This window comes from Aythya fuligula, chromosome 3, assembly GCF_009819795.1.
Source record: "Aythya fuligula isolate bAytFul2 chromosome 3, bAytFul2.pri, whole genome shotgun sequence".
Lineage (NCBI taxonomy): Eukaryota > Metazoa > Chordata > Aves > Anseriformes > Anatidae > Aythya > Aythya fuligula.
In genome coordinates this window covers 31220113-31235131 of record NC_045561.1, presented here as the reverse complement: position 1 = coordinate 31235131, position 15019 = coordinate 31220113, and the positions used below count along the sequence as shown (strand labels likewise).

Here is a 15019-nt window from a genome sequence, read left to right as displayed (position 1 = left end):
GCTCTGGATATGAAAAGTATGACCATGTGGTTTTACATGATATTTTTGCATCAAACTTCATTTGATTAAAAAAATAAAACTGGAACTGTCTGTAGTGCTTATTGTTTTTTTTTTTTGTTTTTTTTTTTGGTCACACTCCTTTTCGTCATTTTCCTTGTTGCTGGCCATTTTGCTGCGCTTTTTCATGAAGCTTGTTGCTGCGTTTCCCCTTCACGTCTTTCCGCTGTTTCCTTCCTTTCTCAGTGAGCCTTGTTGTTCTGCCCTGTTTCTCTACCAGGTTTCCCCCAGCCTGAGTTCCCAGCTGGGTGCTTTTGGTGACGTTCCCCAGCGGTTCCTGATCCTTTCTGCAAGCTTCCTTAATTCTTTTTCCCCTCTGTAAAAGTGCTCAGAGGCTGCCCACCAGCCGCAGTTACAACTTCTCAGGGCTGGGTTACGAAGCAAGTGCAGTTTCGGATCAGCTAGAGCCAAACAGGAAGCGCTGCTTGAGCAAGCAGCGGGGCACTTGTGGGGCACGCAGGGGTTGATGTTGATGCTGCGAGCTGAGGATGTCCCATCGTGGCTCGGCAGCCACCCATCTGTGGCTGAGGCAGCCTTCCACATCTGCCTGTCTTCATGTGGAGAGGTCTGAGGGCTGCTAGCACAAAGCCCTGCTGTAAAGCCTGGTGGTGGTGGTGGTGCGCATCGCTCTTTAGCAAGCCTCTTATGTAACAGGGCAACTAAGCCCAGCTTTGGTGTTTTAGTGCTTCTGGGAAAGGTGTGAGAGAGCAATGCTGCTGACAGCTCCTGCCCTCCACCTGTGGTGTTGCCATCAGTCTCTAAAAGCCTTGTTATCCTTTCAGAAGAGGCAGTGGGGTAATTCCTGAGAAGCACCGTTGTGCCACCCTAAAGGTTTTCAGGAAACCCACTAATCCTGTGATGGATGCAGAGTTCCCAACGCCTTGACAGCGAGCGGTGGCCAGATAAGACCAGAATTGAACCGCCAGGAGCTGAAAGAGCAGCCTTTGGTGGGCATTGGCGGAGCTGCTGCACAACCCTTGCCCCTTATCGTGTCCCCAGGGAGCCCTAGCGTGACACTGTGGGAGGAGGAGGAGGAGGAGGAGGACGAGTCCCCTCCCGCCGCCGCCCGCGGGCACTACATCTCCCAGCAGCCCCGGCGGCCGGGCGGCGAATCGCTCCCCGGGATTGTCCCCGTCGGGCCGCGGTAGCAGGCGGCGGGGGCGGCTGTCAGGCGCTGACGGCGGCGGGCGGGCGGGACGCGCCCAGGTCGCTGCCGCTGCCGGGACGCGGCTGGGCGGGGGCGGCGGCGGCGGCGGCGGAGCCGGCCCGGCCATGGACGAGCAAGCGGGGCCCGGCGTCTTCTTCAGCAACAACAACAACAACAACGCGCTGCTGCTGCCGCCGCCGGCCGGCGGGCCGGGGCTGGAGCCGGGAGAGGCGGCGGCGGCAGGAGGAGGAGGAGGAGGAGGAGGAGGCGGCGGTGTCGGGGGGGTGCCCGGTGCCGCCGCACCGGTGCCGGCGTCCCGGGCTCAGTACAGCGTGCCGGGCATCCTGCATTTCCTGCAGCACGAGTGGGGCCGCTTCGAGGCGGAGCGCGCCGAGTGGGAGGCGGAGCGGGCGGAGCTGCAGGTAGGGAGCCCCGGCCTCGGCGGGGCACGGCGCGACATGGCGGCTCCCGGCCGCTCCCCGGGCCCGGCCGCCGCGGGAGGCGCTCGGCTGCTCCACGGAGCCCTCCGGGGGTGCCGGGGCTCCGGGGAGCCGGGGGGGGGCCGGGGGAGCGCTGCCTGCCCGGGGGAGCCCCCTCGGGCTTGTTCAGCGGGGGGGTGTCGGTGGGGAATCCTCGCGGTCTCCCGGGCTGCCTTCCTGGGTCTCCCGGCCTCGCCCCAACTTCCCGGCCGTCTCCCGGCTCTCTGTGGCTTTCCTTGAAGGTACCGTCTTCATAAAGACGGTCTTGAGCCAGTTTAGCAACATCAACCGCTTCTTATTTTTTTTTTTTCTTTTCCTATTCTTAACTAGCAGGAAAGTCACCCCCTTAATTCTACTTTCTATAGTAACATCGAGCAAAAGCCCTCCGAGAAGAGTGGCAGATGTGAGATTCCTTGCCCAGTGTTGGTTCCCTTGCAGGGACTCAGAGGGAAGTGGTGGTGAGCCGGAGAGGGACGTAATTTTTATTCTAACCTCAATGCTTCGATGAAAAATTTGTTAGTAGCAGAGCCACGTTTCTATTCACTATATCCAGTAATTATTATGTAGACAGCAACCAGCTTAGTTTCCTGTAACAAGAACGCTGCGTGTCACAGATCGAGGTATTTATGAGATTCCCCTGGGTGTTTTTGCACAGCTGATACAGGTCTCACAGACTGCTCTGGAGAACAACATCTGTTTTACAGGTCCTCAGAAGTTCTGCCAGTGCTCTCCTAGTAATAACACTGAGCACGTTTATAGTGCCCTCTGAGACGAGAGGCAGGCATGCCATTCCTCCCCTTCTTCCCCCGCCTTCCCCAGCATCCCTCAAAAGCTCGGTGAGTGTCACGGATGAGGCAGCAGGAAGGAAGCAGAGCGTTGAAGCTGTGTGTCGGAGCCGTGTATTCTCGGTGGCAGAACTGGGAATATAACCCGATTACAAGTTGCTTGCTTCAACTCCTCTGGTTCCTGCCAAAACGTCTCAATAAAGTTATAATTAGCTGTGACTGGCATTGCCACAAGCCGTAACAGCATTTATCTGCTGCAGAGTCATGTTCAGAAAGGTGCAAAATTCTTGGCTGTCTCTGCAGGCATCGGGCATGACGTCTGCTGTGACCGTGTTCGGTCGAATGGGCTTTGATCCGCGTGAGAGGTTGGCGTTAGGGGCTCGGCAGCTGCAGGAGGGCTTTGCGAGGCGGTGCATGTACAAGCGAAGGATGAGCAGTGTTAATTAAAAACAGATTCCACGCTGCTTCTGAAGCCTTTTGTTGGCCTATATAGTTGGAAGTGTTTAACAGAATAATGGAAATTTGAGGTCATGCAGTCTCTCTCTCTCGAGATAAAGATACAATGCTCCTGATTGTGCTTTACTGGCCTTCCGTCCAATGTAAATTAAATGTTAGATTGCCTGCTCTCTTGGAAGGCTGTGTGGCAGGGATCCTCTTTTGTATGGTGTTGTTAGTATCCCATAAATTTTATCTCTAATTCATCTTGCTTCTTAGAGGTTGACTTTTTATCTCTAGTTTCTTACTGCTGTGATATTTAAATACTTAAGATATTGCCCTGCTTGGCTGCTGCTCTGCAGTCAGTGATTAGTTAAGCTATACTCTCCTTCTGAAAACCACCTCATAAGTCAATCCAACTGTGATTTCCTGTCTTCCTTTTCTTCCCCTCTGGGCTTTTTTTTTTTTTTTTCCTTGTAATTAGTTGTGTGGAATTAAATGTGATATTCAGCTAGAGTACCATTTTGTTGAGTTATGTGATGCTTGTTCAGGTGACACACACCCTTTCCCGGAGTTTAGAAAAATACATGAGTTGACATGTCAGGCATCTTACTCTCTGCTCCTAATTGCTGGTCTAACACTGCTTTCCCAAGGTTTTTATTCCTATCAAGTGCCTAAATTTTGCTTTCCCTGGCAACTATCCACGTTTGCTGCAATTTTCTGATTATTCTTCTTTAATCTTTAAAAACGATTATTGTCTCTACTATGTAATCTTCTTCATTCAGGGTGAAAGAGGACTTCAATATTGATGTCTCTGCAAGTATCATTAGTAAGCTGTGTATTTCAAGTCAAACTGAAAACAGATTCATACAGGGCTTCCCTAGATGCTTATATGCTAATTATGCATTTCACTATTAATGCCGGCTTTGTGTTTACAGTACTCTGACATCTGCAGATTGAAAAATTACCCTAATAATAAACTTTCATGACCCCTTGTGTAGTAATTCACCAGGAATAAATACGAACTTTCCTATTTCTCCTTCTGGTATTGACAAACCATGTTTTATAGTGCTATCGCTTATTTTTGCATCTTTTCAGAACCAAGCAACTTTCTTTTTGTCAAATTCTGTAGGAGCTGCTTGGGAGAGTTGACAAGAATGGGTTTCCTGTTCTGCAAAAGGTTTAAGGATTTTTTTTTTTTATTATTCATTCTGCATTTTTCTGGACTGCATTTCAATGTTGTCATTATGCGTTGGACCAGCCTGTCCCAACAGCTTCATCAAGAGACGAACACGTGCACAAACCCAGGGGCATTTTCGGCTTTCCTAGAGGCGCACGGGGTTTGATCTGCCGCCTGGCCTTAGCCGTGGGCCTTCTGACTGCCTGGGGGTGGTTCCCTGTTTTGTTCCTTTGTTGGTGGCGTTAATGAGCAGTCTTAATGAGCAGCGTTAATGAGCAGTGCCCCGCGCTCAGGGGCAGCATGTGGGGGCCCTGTATTGGGAGCTCCCCGGGGGAGTCAGTGGGGAAGGCTTCCCAGGGGAACGCTCAGTTGCTCCTTGGGAGTAAGGTGCATGTTTTGCTTTTGACAGATCAATGTCTTTCTGGCAAAGATGCTTTGCAGATCTGCTGCTGGTGTGTCTGATGTTTCACAAATGCTCTAAATTGCAGCAAACTGCTATACCATGTATGTGTAGGCACCCCAAACCCTCCTAAGGAATTTTCTCGCTCCTGTCCTCTCCGCTGGAAGTTTTCATTTCTTCTGACTGATAGCTGTTTCTCCAAGGTGGTGGAATGGTTGGAGTAGTGGTACCCAATACGGTGATGCCAAAATTGTTTTGACTAGGCCAGCTTTCCTTTGAGAAGGTTTGCAAAGAGGTTAGGGAGAAAGGCGAATATCCTGTGTTTGTCTCTGCAGCTCTGCTGAAAATATTCCTGTTGTAAGACAGTGCCAAGAGGGGGGAGAGAGAGAGGAGAAAAAAAGATAGGGAAGGAGTTATGAAATGAGATAAATTGTGGTTAAATGATAGCAAACAACTGTAATAAAAGGAATGTGGTGGAAATAACAGATAAACACTTGAGGTCGGTTATGGAAGTCGGATTTAGCAATTGCAGCTCCCTGGGGGTCACTGGTGGTGATCTTCCCTCCTGCTGCTGCTTTTCTGAGGCAAAAGGCAGGCAGCGAAGCCAGGCTTAGTGAATGGCAAGATTGTGTCCTTGGAGATAGACGAGCTAAAGTAATGAGGAGAAGGGGCAAACCAGCCAGATGGCTCTGGCTATTTATAGTGTGTTTTAGGACATTGGTTACTCGATTCAGAAATAGTTGATATTTACTGTTAGTTGGCTTTTAGATCGTGGTCTTCTTATTGAGTTAACGTTTCTAGTCAAAAATTGTTGTGATAGCTGGACAATACAGAAATACTGCTCAGAGAAAAAAGAAGTGAGTGCTGAGTTGATAATATCAGCTGCTTAGTTAGAAGAAAACTCCTGAGGCGTTGAAGGTGGTTTTGCCAATAAAATGGAAGATAAAATGGCATTTGAAGAAGTTTTGTGTAAGATTTTTCAGATATGAACACATACATCAAATCTCAGAGGTTCTCTGTGAAAAAGGAGTTGGCAGAAGTGCTGTGGAAGTCTTTGATAAAATATTTCTCCTGGTAAGGCAGATATTACAAAGAAAACAGTGATCAGTATTAAATTCCTCTCCACCCCAAAAGGACAGTATTTTCAACTTACATGTTTCAAACACATCAGATAAATCAAAAGAAGAGTGGATGAAAATAAGTCAGAAGACTGAGGCACATTTAGTTGGGAAAGATGATGCTAACTGGGTCTCAGTGGCTACCAGATGTTCTTTCTTCTGATAACTTCTTTTAACAAATCTTCTGATAACTTCTTGTAGCAAACTTTCTAGTTGCCAAATTCATGCAAAGCAAAGAGAAGCTTCTGTGCTCCTTTTTTTTCCTGTTTGTTTGCTGACATGCACGACTGCCAGCTAATCCCCGTATTCTCATTGATAAGCCGTCATGACTTGTCTTACTCAAACCAGGAGGACTGGTGGGAGTAGATGCTGAGTGACTAAAGAGCTGCATTAGAGAAATCTGGAGCTTTTGTGGAGAAGTGGAATGTAAATAAAATCTGATGAGACCGGTTCTCTGCAGGTCTGTACTTGAGTTTTATAGACTTGTGATATTTTTTGTTGCATAAACGATCCCAGTGTTTCCAGGCATCAGGTTTTCACATTCTTCTCAAATCTCTTAAAACCTGTAAGTTAGCAAAAATGCATGAAACGCTTTTTAATTGGGTCTAACTCATTTAGGAAGGTGCTACTGTGAATGTGAACGTGGGATGAGCAGGCATAGAATTTTGCAAATGTGTGAAGGCTTACCGTTGTCTCCAAGTGGTCTTTCAAGCTTAGAAACTTTTTTTTTCACAGTATTATACTTCAGAATAATAAAGTACTGTCTGATTTTCATGGCTTGCTATTTAATATTTGAATATTGCTGAAGTGAAAAATAGTTTGTATTGGTCTAGGTGCACAACTTTGGTGTTGTTTTTTTTTTGGTGTCAGGTTAGCCTATAGTGAAGGATCATGTGCCTTTTTGGATGCATGTTTATAATCTAAACTGGTATGGCTGTGTGCTACTCCAGCTGTAGGACTCATTTTTCTGTTGAAGGTCTTTGCTCATGTCACTTTTATTGCATAAGGGGTAAGTAACTTTGCACTGTTTGAACAAGAAGTTGCAAATATAACTCGCCCTTTATCTGCGTTTCAGTAGACACGGAGAGTTTATTTACTAGTTCCAGACCAGGCTGTGTAAGATTCCCAAAGGAAGATCACATGCATCTGAAGGGATTTTTGGCTCACCTTGCTTTAATGCTAAAAGAAATAAGGCTACACAAATATTAAGCCTCAACTAAAATTGATATCCGTGCACAGTTCTGTGAGAAAATAGATAGGTATCGGTCAGTAACCTACTCACATTTTTGATTTGGCAAGGCTGCCAGGCCTCCTCAAGTCATCCCTTCTAAGTTTGTTATCTGAGAAGTGGCAAGAACTGACTGATAAACAGGGGAGGGATTGTTATCGTTTTTTTGTCGTTGTTGTTGTTGCTTTTTTTTTTTTAATTGCTGAGAAATGCTTAGATACTTTAAACTGATCTTCTGTATCTCGTTAGAGCTCTCGGGATCCAACCTCTGCAGACAATACACTAAAAATAAAAATACCCTCAAGAGGGAAAATGAAGGTTTACTTTGTTATAGTGGCCTGCTTGGTGTGTGGTGGTAGTTTGATTCATCTAGAAGATCTTATTTTCCTATTTGTACAGAGTTTGCTGATATAAACAGAAATAGAATATGTTGAAGTAACCCAGCAACAAAGAAGTTAAATGCAAGATTGCAGTGTGGAAAGATTGCATTTTTCTGCTCTTAGCCAGGGATATGTTTCCTTTTAGGGCAGTCAGGCGCATAGGGCAGGATTGCAAAAGCATCCAACAGAACCGGCATGCATAATGTTCGTAGCTGTGCTTGTAAACAGGAGGTGAGGGCAAAATTATTTCATTTGGTGTCTGCCCCACTTGGTGCCGCAGTCAGTTCGGGGTGCCGAGGCGTGCCTGAGGGCACGGCGTAGGTGTTCCTGGCTGTGGCAGCAAAAACCAGTAGTGTGTGCCCACTGCCTTCCCAAATGCTTGTGAGGTTGTCTGGTTTGCTCCTCTTCCTGTGGCAGAGCCACTGCCTTTCTCCTTCAGATTTGTTCTCCCTTGTCTCATGGTGCCCAAGTGATGCCTTCGGACCGTGAACTTCCATTGTCACAGTTTAGATGCGGGCCAGAAGTCTGTGTATCGGTCTTGCTGCTGGTTGCTCTTGCTGCATTTCTGCCCTTCTGTGCGTGGGATCTTGTATGGCAAGTGGAAAGGAATTATATTCGGGCATTTACAGTTTGGACTTGAGCTCATAATATGCTGCTATTTTGTGACAAGGCACCACAGTGTTGCCTACAAAATTACATCACGTTGAAAATGTCATCTCTTTGTCCTTATGTCAGTCTGCGTGGAGTGTGCTCCTGTGACTCAAAAGGAAAAAAAAAAAGTTAATGCTCTCCACTTAAGTGTATTACAGAAAGGACTGAAGGATTAAAGAGAATTTTAATTCTGAAGAATGATTAAATAAGCTGAATGTATATTGCTTGTCTAACTCAGCAGATACTTTAATGTTTGTAGTTGCTAGAATAGTGAAAGGCAGTAGCAAAGAGTGGATAAAAGAGAGACTGGCTATCTGAAAAGAGATCTACGTAGTAAAGCACTTCAAACTGCAGAAAGAAAAGCGTTCCTGTTGGGTGAGATGATTAAATTAGTAATCAAGGTATTGCCAGGAATAAATTAGTAAATCATCTTTGATTCTGGAAGACCTACTAGGAGTTTTAAATTGACTGATAACAAGTTGGTTTTGAAACAATCTTTTCAAAGAGATGAAGAATGTAAGTGGATGGCTTTTGCAACTCTCTTTTCTTACTGTAAGCGATATCTTTGATCTCATTTGGCTGGTTTAACTTTTTCAGTGCTTATCTCTAATGCCAGTAATGGAGCAAATTGATGTTGTTTTTTGGAGTAAAATCAACTCCTGAAATACAGGGCATCAAGTGTGTTTTAACCTGGTGATGGTTTAGCAGTTCAGACCTCGCATGCTCGGCAGGATCACATATTCTCCACGATGGGAAGCGTTCAGAATCAGTACCTGCATCCTGCTCCTGCCGGCGGTCCTACCGCAGTTTGTGTTATCTCCAATGGCTGCAGGCACATAGAGAAGCATCCTACCTGCTCATCGCTCGGAGGACTGGGAGCTGCAAATTTGTGGGTGTGACTTTCAACATTTCTCAAGTGTGGCGCCTGAAAAATTGTTTGCCAGTGGTGCTAGACCGCAGCTATTCCCCCTTCATGTACGCACTCAGGTATACCTGGTTTTTATCTCCTCTTCTCCCCCTGATTCTTCAGGGCATGCCTGCACCTATTTACAAACAGACTTGCCATGTATCGCTTCCGTGTGGCAACTGTAATCTGCAATGCTGAGCACACCTGACAGCCTGCAGAATTGTTCTGGCAGATCTTGGCGGACCGGTTAGGACGACTGTTGTAGGCTGATCCATCTGTAAAGCTGTTTCGTTATTCTAGCTATTTACATGTTTTTACAATATTTTCCTCAGAGTGTTTTCCCTCCCTTGCCGTCTATCTCCCAACCTGGTAAGACCTTGTTGTTGAATTAGAGAAGCGGTATGTACACGATTGTGTATCTTAATAGCTCTTACTTTGCCAAATGATGGCTGTTGACCTTCAAGTGCCCCAAAATTTGAAGTGCTACTTATTTTAAAATTTAAGAGAAATATTTTAAAGAAATGAATGGAAAGGCGTTTAGTGTTTTTTGAGTCTTAATAATTAAAAACCACAAACATACCCTTTTAACTTAAAATAGCTGTAAAAGTTATAAACAGATAGAAGTTGATAGTAAACATGAGTAATTTGTTTAGTAGCCATAGCATTGTTTCTTTGTAAACATTTTCTGTTCAAGTTAAAATTTTCGTAACTATTTTTCTTTTCTGTAATGTCAGGATGCCAGTCTAAGAAGCTGTGCAGGTATACTTTTTGACATCCTTGTCACTGTGGGTGATGATTCCAGAAAGTGTAAATTTCAGCCTACTTTTTAAACATTGATAACATCCATATGTATTAAGGTGCAGTGTAATTGTTTGATGGTATTTCTGTATTTATAAGACGTGTATTAGGAAGGCAACAACTTCAAAAATAATAATAAAGTTTCTAACACTGTGCTAAGTAGCATGTTGCCTTACGGTTTTGTCCATTTCACAGTAAAGTGACCCTAGAGCCTTCTGGGGAATTTCTTAAACACACCTGAGATTCTGTTTTTCCTTTTTTTTTTTTTTTTTTCTTTTAAACTTAAAAATGAATGTTATTTTTAAAATCTCATGGTGAAGAAATGGAACAGTTAAGATATTTACAGTACAGTTAGCTTAGACCAGATGCTCTTGAAACTTAAAGCTTTTGTTGCAGTTGGTAATACCAAAAACTTTAATAGATAAAGTGGGGGGAAAATGGACTATATAATAGTAGCTGACACAGACTATCAGACTGTTCCATGTATCCTATTTTTCCCTTCTTCCCCTCCACCTGACTCTCTTGATTTTAATTTAACAGATTAGCTGTAATACAGCAACTCCTAGCACTTAGCCTGGAATAAACAGGAGGTTGCTGCTGCTGTGAGGCTTCAGTGCTGAGCCAGCAGGGCTGGCTGCGTTATAGAGAGCTGTGCCCCACCCATAGGGCAAGAAACAATATGGGGTTTTGCGTGATCCCCGTGGGCAGTTTTAGAGGTTTCTGATGACTAGTTTACAACTTGATGCATTTTATTAGCTAGAAGGTCAGTTGTCACAAAACCTGTTTGTTGGGCATGGTTGTGAATTCTTGACATTTTTGGCAAACTTTCCGAGGAGTGGCCAAAGCACAAGTGTAAAGCAGGGAGTGTTACAGTTTATGGGGAGCTGAAGCATTCCTCCCTTGCTCTGTAGCTGTCCGGTAGCTCCCACCTGTGGTTCGGCTTGCACCAAAGCTGCGACAACGGGGAGTTGTCTGTTCAGTCCAAATTTGTTTATAAAATTCTGCCATTTACTCTAATTATAAGAAAACTGTAGTTGTGCAGTTCAGTTATACTTTCTGTCATGTCAGCACTCAGACCTCTTACATGTGAACTGTTTGCACAGATACTTATACAGGTATTGGTTAAATATTTTGATCAGAAATGATAAACCTAGAATTATAACCATTTTGTGCTACAGACTGAGCAAATACTGCTTGATCTCATCATTTGTCATTTTAGCTATGTAAATTAAGTATTCGTTTATATTACAAATTGTTTCATTTGTAGTATGAACATCTAGGTTCCTCTGCATGTTTTCAGTTAATTGCCAAACATTGTAAAGAGGGAAATATGCTTCTGACATATGGACTGTTCAGTATTATGGTTAATGTAAGATTTTAGTTATTATTTTAATGCTGTCCTCATGTTTGTTACAATTTAACCTTAATATTTTCATCAAGAATTTCTTAACTAGTGACACGAAACTTTCAGCTTACGTACATAAAGGATGATTTAAGACCAACCTAATTGTAATTATTCCATACTTCCATAAATAAGGAATAAGAATTGCTAATTCCTGATGAGAAAGATGGGGGAATATTCTCCTTACTTTTTTTGTGTTATCATTGTGAAATGAAATGAAAGCCAAAGCCTGTGCAGGGCTGGAAAGGCAGCTCATGGGCTGCTGATTCCAGCCTGTTGTTGCTGCTGCGTGCTTTTCGAGTAATAGCTGTGAGCTTTTCTTGGAAGCCTAGGAACAAGAAAAGTTGTAAGACATCAGTGACAGCGTTGGTGTATCACTGACAGCAAAAGAGGTTCAAAGAATCAATTAACATTTCTTCCAGCAGCCTTTCTTCATGTATAGTATGGGTATTACCTACAGAGCGTGCTGGTGGCTCTGAGTAGGTACAGCACAATCATTTTTTTTTCCTGTTGAATTATAAAATGTAGGTGCTTCAGCTCCAGAGGTGGTTAGTATTGCTATTTACACTACTTTATGTGCTTGAGAAGGTGCTGGCTCTCAAACGATTAGTCAGGTCACAGAGCCCGGCCTGCCCTATAGCAGAGGAGTGCAGTGATGAGCAGCGCTGCTCACTTTTATGTAAAGGAGGTGTGTAATACAGTATTTTTAAGTCAAGTCCACTTATGTCTCTCATCTCAAAGCCGCTCAGAGGCCATGTGTTTCCTCTGCCCAGGCTACTGCTGGTGGAGGCAGTGGCCGACCTCCCTGCTGGGCCTATGGCGGTGAGGGCCGCGCCATGGCCGTGCTGCCACAGGGCAGCGGGCAAGGCGGGCCCAGGCGGGCCGGCCTGCAGGGACACGGGCTTCGTGCCTGGTGTCATTGGGCAATCCTTTTCACTTTGGCTGACTACATATTTACATTATTTACTTTTTTGATAGTGTTCTTCAATGTTCTCTCGCTTTCTTAGTTGAAACAGTATGTGTTTGTTTCTCCTGGGCCTGTTTGGGTCATGGAGAGCAAAATTATTATCAGGGTGCACATCTCTCTGCATTGTGATCTGGGGTCTGTACAGTTATTACAAGCTGATTTGTATGTGCTTGAGGTGTTTCTACCATTGATAAGCTGGATGGGCCTGAAGTGCTCACTGCACAGTTAAAATGCACAGTGTAAGAAAATGATGGCTCCCAAGACGGTACCGCAACTTTTCCATCCTGTACAGTGAGCATTAAATTTGATTGCAGCTCTTTGCTCATTCCAGATTGAGTTCCAAGTGAGAAGCTTGGTGCTTTCCTCTCATTCAGCTGAGGCTTTTTGGGAAGCGAAATACATTTTCCCCAGTGAAGATGAAGACTTAATTGGAGAGGAGTCAATGTTTGCCATGCGTCATAACCTGGCTGCTGTAGTTGGTGACTGGTAGCTAGGGCTTCTTCAGTGCCTGTCATGCTATTTACTGGCTGTGTTTGAGCAACAAAATTACGTCAGCTGGTATCTTATTTTAAAGCAGCTGATCTAGCTGACCACCATCAAGCAAGGTAAAAACCTAAAGTCAAGTAAGTTGTTCTTTAGAAGTCTCTTGCTTCATTAATTACAGTATCTGGGGACTGCTTTCAAAATTGTGGCAGCTAGGGACAGTATTTGTTTGTTTCTCACAAACTTTTCCTGAGAGATTGGTGCAGACTGCAGTACCTGTAGAAAACATCAGACTTCTCTATAAAGGATGGTTGTAGAAATGAAAGATTTGCTGGTTTTCGTGTTCAATGGCTGATGGTCTTGACTAGTTGCCTTTTATGCTGTTCATGCTTTTCAGCAAATGCATGGGATGCTTTGAGACTTAGCTGCAGAGGCAGCATCAAAGCTTGTGATACTGAAAACAGTGGGCAGCTGGCAGTACAGGGGGGCTGAAGTGTGAAGTGGAGACTGCCCATAGGTGTTTTTTGTCTAAAGCATACTTCATGACTTGGGAGAGAACCTGTCTTTTGTAATGGGCTTGATTTAAGCATAAAGTACAAAAGCAGGTAGTTCTGTCTTTATGATTAGGAATGAGTATCTTGTGGTTATCATCACTTTCTATTTAAAGGAGGTTTTTCACAGGCAACTAAATCCCTACTCTGCTGAAAGTCGATAAAGGCTAGATGTCTGTTTTCCACTTCTATTTACTTCTGTACCACTTCTCTCCTCTTCTCTGTCACCAAAATACCTTTCCCTGGTTCCCATTTTTCTCTCTTAATTACAGTACTTCTGGTGATCTTTCTTTAACCTATTTTAGTATTATAATTAACAGTTGGCACTGTATTACAAACAGGGTTTTATTTTTCTTTTAGTTGAACATGCTGTACTTCATTTCTCTGACTAGTATCATGTATCTAATGTATCTGTACAACAGTGTACTAATTATATACTACTTCAGATAGTAAGCAGAAATACTTTTCCATCTTCTACTTATTGTTGGTAAATACTTTCATCTGCTGAAGGTTTTTTTGTATGCTTACTCTATCTACTCCTTATCCTTGATTGAATGTTTATCCATGAAAGTAAATAAAGCCCGTCAAACAAATTAGAATTGCTTTATTTCTTATCTTTGTATTTTTTTTAGGATCTGTAATGAGCATGCAGTTTAGAAGGCTTATCTATGCAGTGTTTAGTTTAGGCATTAAATGTTTATGAAACACACTAAGCCAACTTCTTTTGAACTGTACAAATCAATTTGAAAGTAACTTGAGGGGGGAGGAAGGATTGAGCTCTGCTGAATGGTTTTGAGGAAACAGTTTCTACATTGAATATTTTCTTTTGCAGGCCCAGATCGCTTTCCTTCAAGGTGAAAGGAAGGGACAAGAAAATCTGAAGAAGGATCTAGTGCGGAGAATCAAAATGCTGGAATATGCACTTAAACAGGAAAGGTACATTGATTTGGTGATGAGTACATGATGAGGAAATTCTGAAGACAGATACTGTTGCCTCTGTGTTTGACCAAGATGAGAGAAATTTATTATATATACAATCAGCTCACAAATTGTTAAATAGTAATATTTACCAATAGTAAATAGCAGTCTAAATGCTTGTATTCTGGTAACAATAGCTAATATAATATGGTTCCAGAAATATGGGAGGAAAGCCCACAGCTGATGAATAGTTAATTCCTTTTCCTTGGTAAGATTCCACCTAACTGTATACTCCAGAATTGGAATATTCCCTTTTGGTTCAAAGGGCTAGCTTTGTTTATTAATATCTAGTAGCTGAAATCTTGGCTGTCTTAAGTCTTTAGTAACTGTTAGGTTTTGATCTTGCTAAGTTCTTAGACTTTACAATATGATAGACTCTATGGGAATATCTTCTGGTTAATTGTGTGAGGAATGAAGAAGTGTCTGTGTTGACCAACTAATAAAATGTTAGTTTCTTTGTTTATGGGAATTTCAATGGAAGTCTCTAGTCTGTTTTATACATATGTTACTGTTGTTCTAATCTTTGAAGCAAACAACTTATTTTTATTGTGTTTGGAGAAGTCTTTCTACTCCAGTGATTTACTTCAGGGCAGGGTGACTTGTAATTATCATTTTTTTATTTATTATTAAGATGTGTTTTAAAATGCTTTAACTAAAGTGTATGCTTGTGGTACTACTGCAAAGCAATCATTGCTTGTGTACCATTTCCCTATCACATTATTCCTACTTCTCTTTCATTAAATGCTAATAAAATGAACTGTTTTAAATTGCTTGATTTAGCAGAAATATACATGTGCACATACAAGGAATAGATTATTGCTGCTAGATGAAAAAAAAAAGGATTCTAATAGTTGTACATCACTGTATTGTATTTAGATTTTCTCATCTTACTTGGGCTCTGTTGGCACACGAGACATGCCTTACACCATCCAGTTTGACTTTTTCCAGTAGTTACCAATTTATTTGCTAGCATAGAGCTGCAACTGTTTTTCTGGATATCAGTAGCCTCAGAGCTTCAGCATACTTGCTTTTGCCTCAGGGAGTTATCAGAGGAACACTAAGGTAGATAGCCT

At 43.2% G+C, this 15019-nt stretch overlaps 1 protein-coding gene across 4 annotated transcripts in view; it reads left to right on the top strand.

Annotated features, from left to right (window-relative positions):
* The first annotated feature begins 1321 nt into the window (after positions 1 to 1321).
* STRN (striatin) overlaps positions 1322 to 15019 on the top strand; it is a 60533-nt gene continuing 46835 nt past the window's right edge. For all 4 annotated transcript variants that reach the window (XM_032184348.1, XM_032184347.1, XM_032184346.1 and 1 more), the window contains exons 1-2: positions 1322 to 1626; positions 13801 to 13904. In XM_032184348.1, the coding sequence (XP_032040239.1) occupies positions 1330 to 1626; positions 13801 to 13904 (401 nt within the window). In that variant the 5' untranslated portion in view covers positions 1322 to 1329. The remainder of the gene's footprint in view (positions 1627 to 13800; positions 13905 to 15019) is intronic.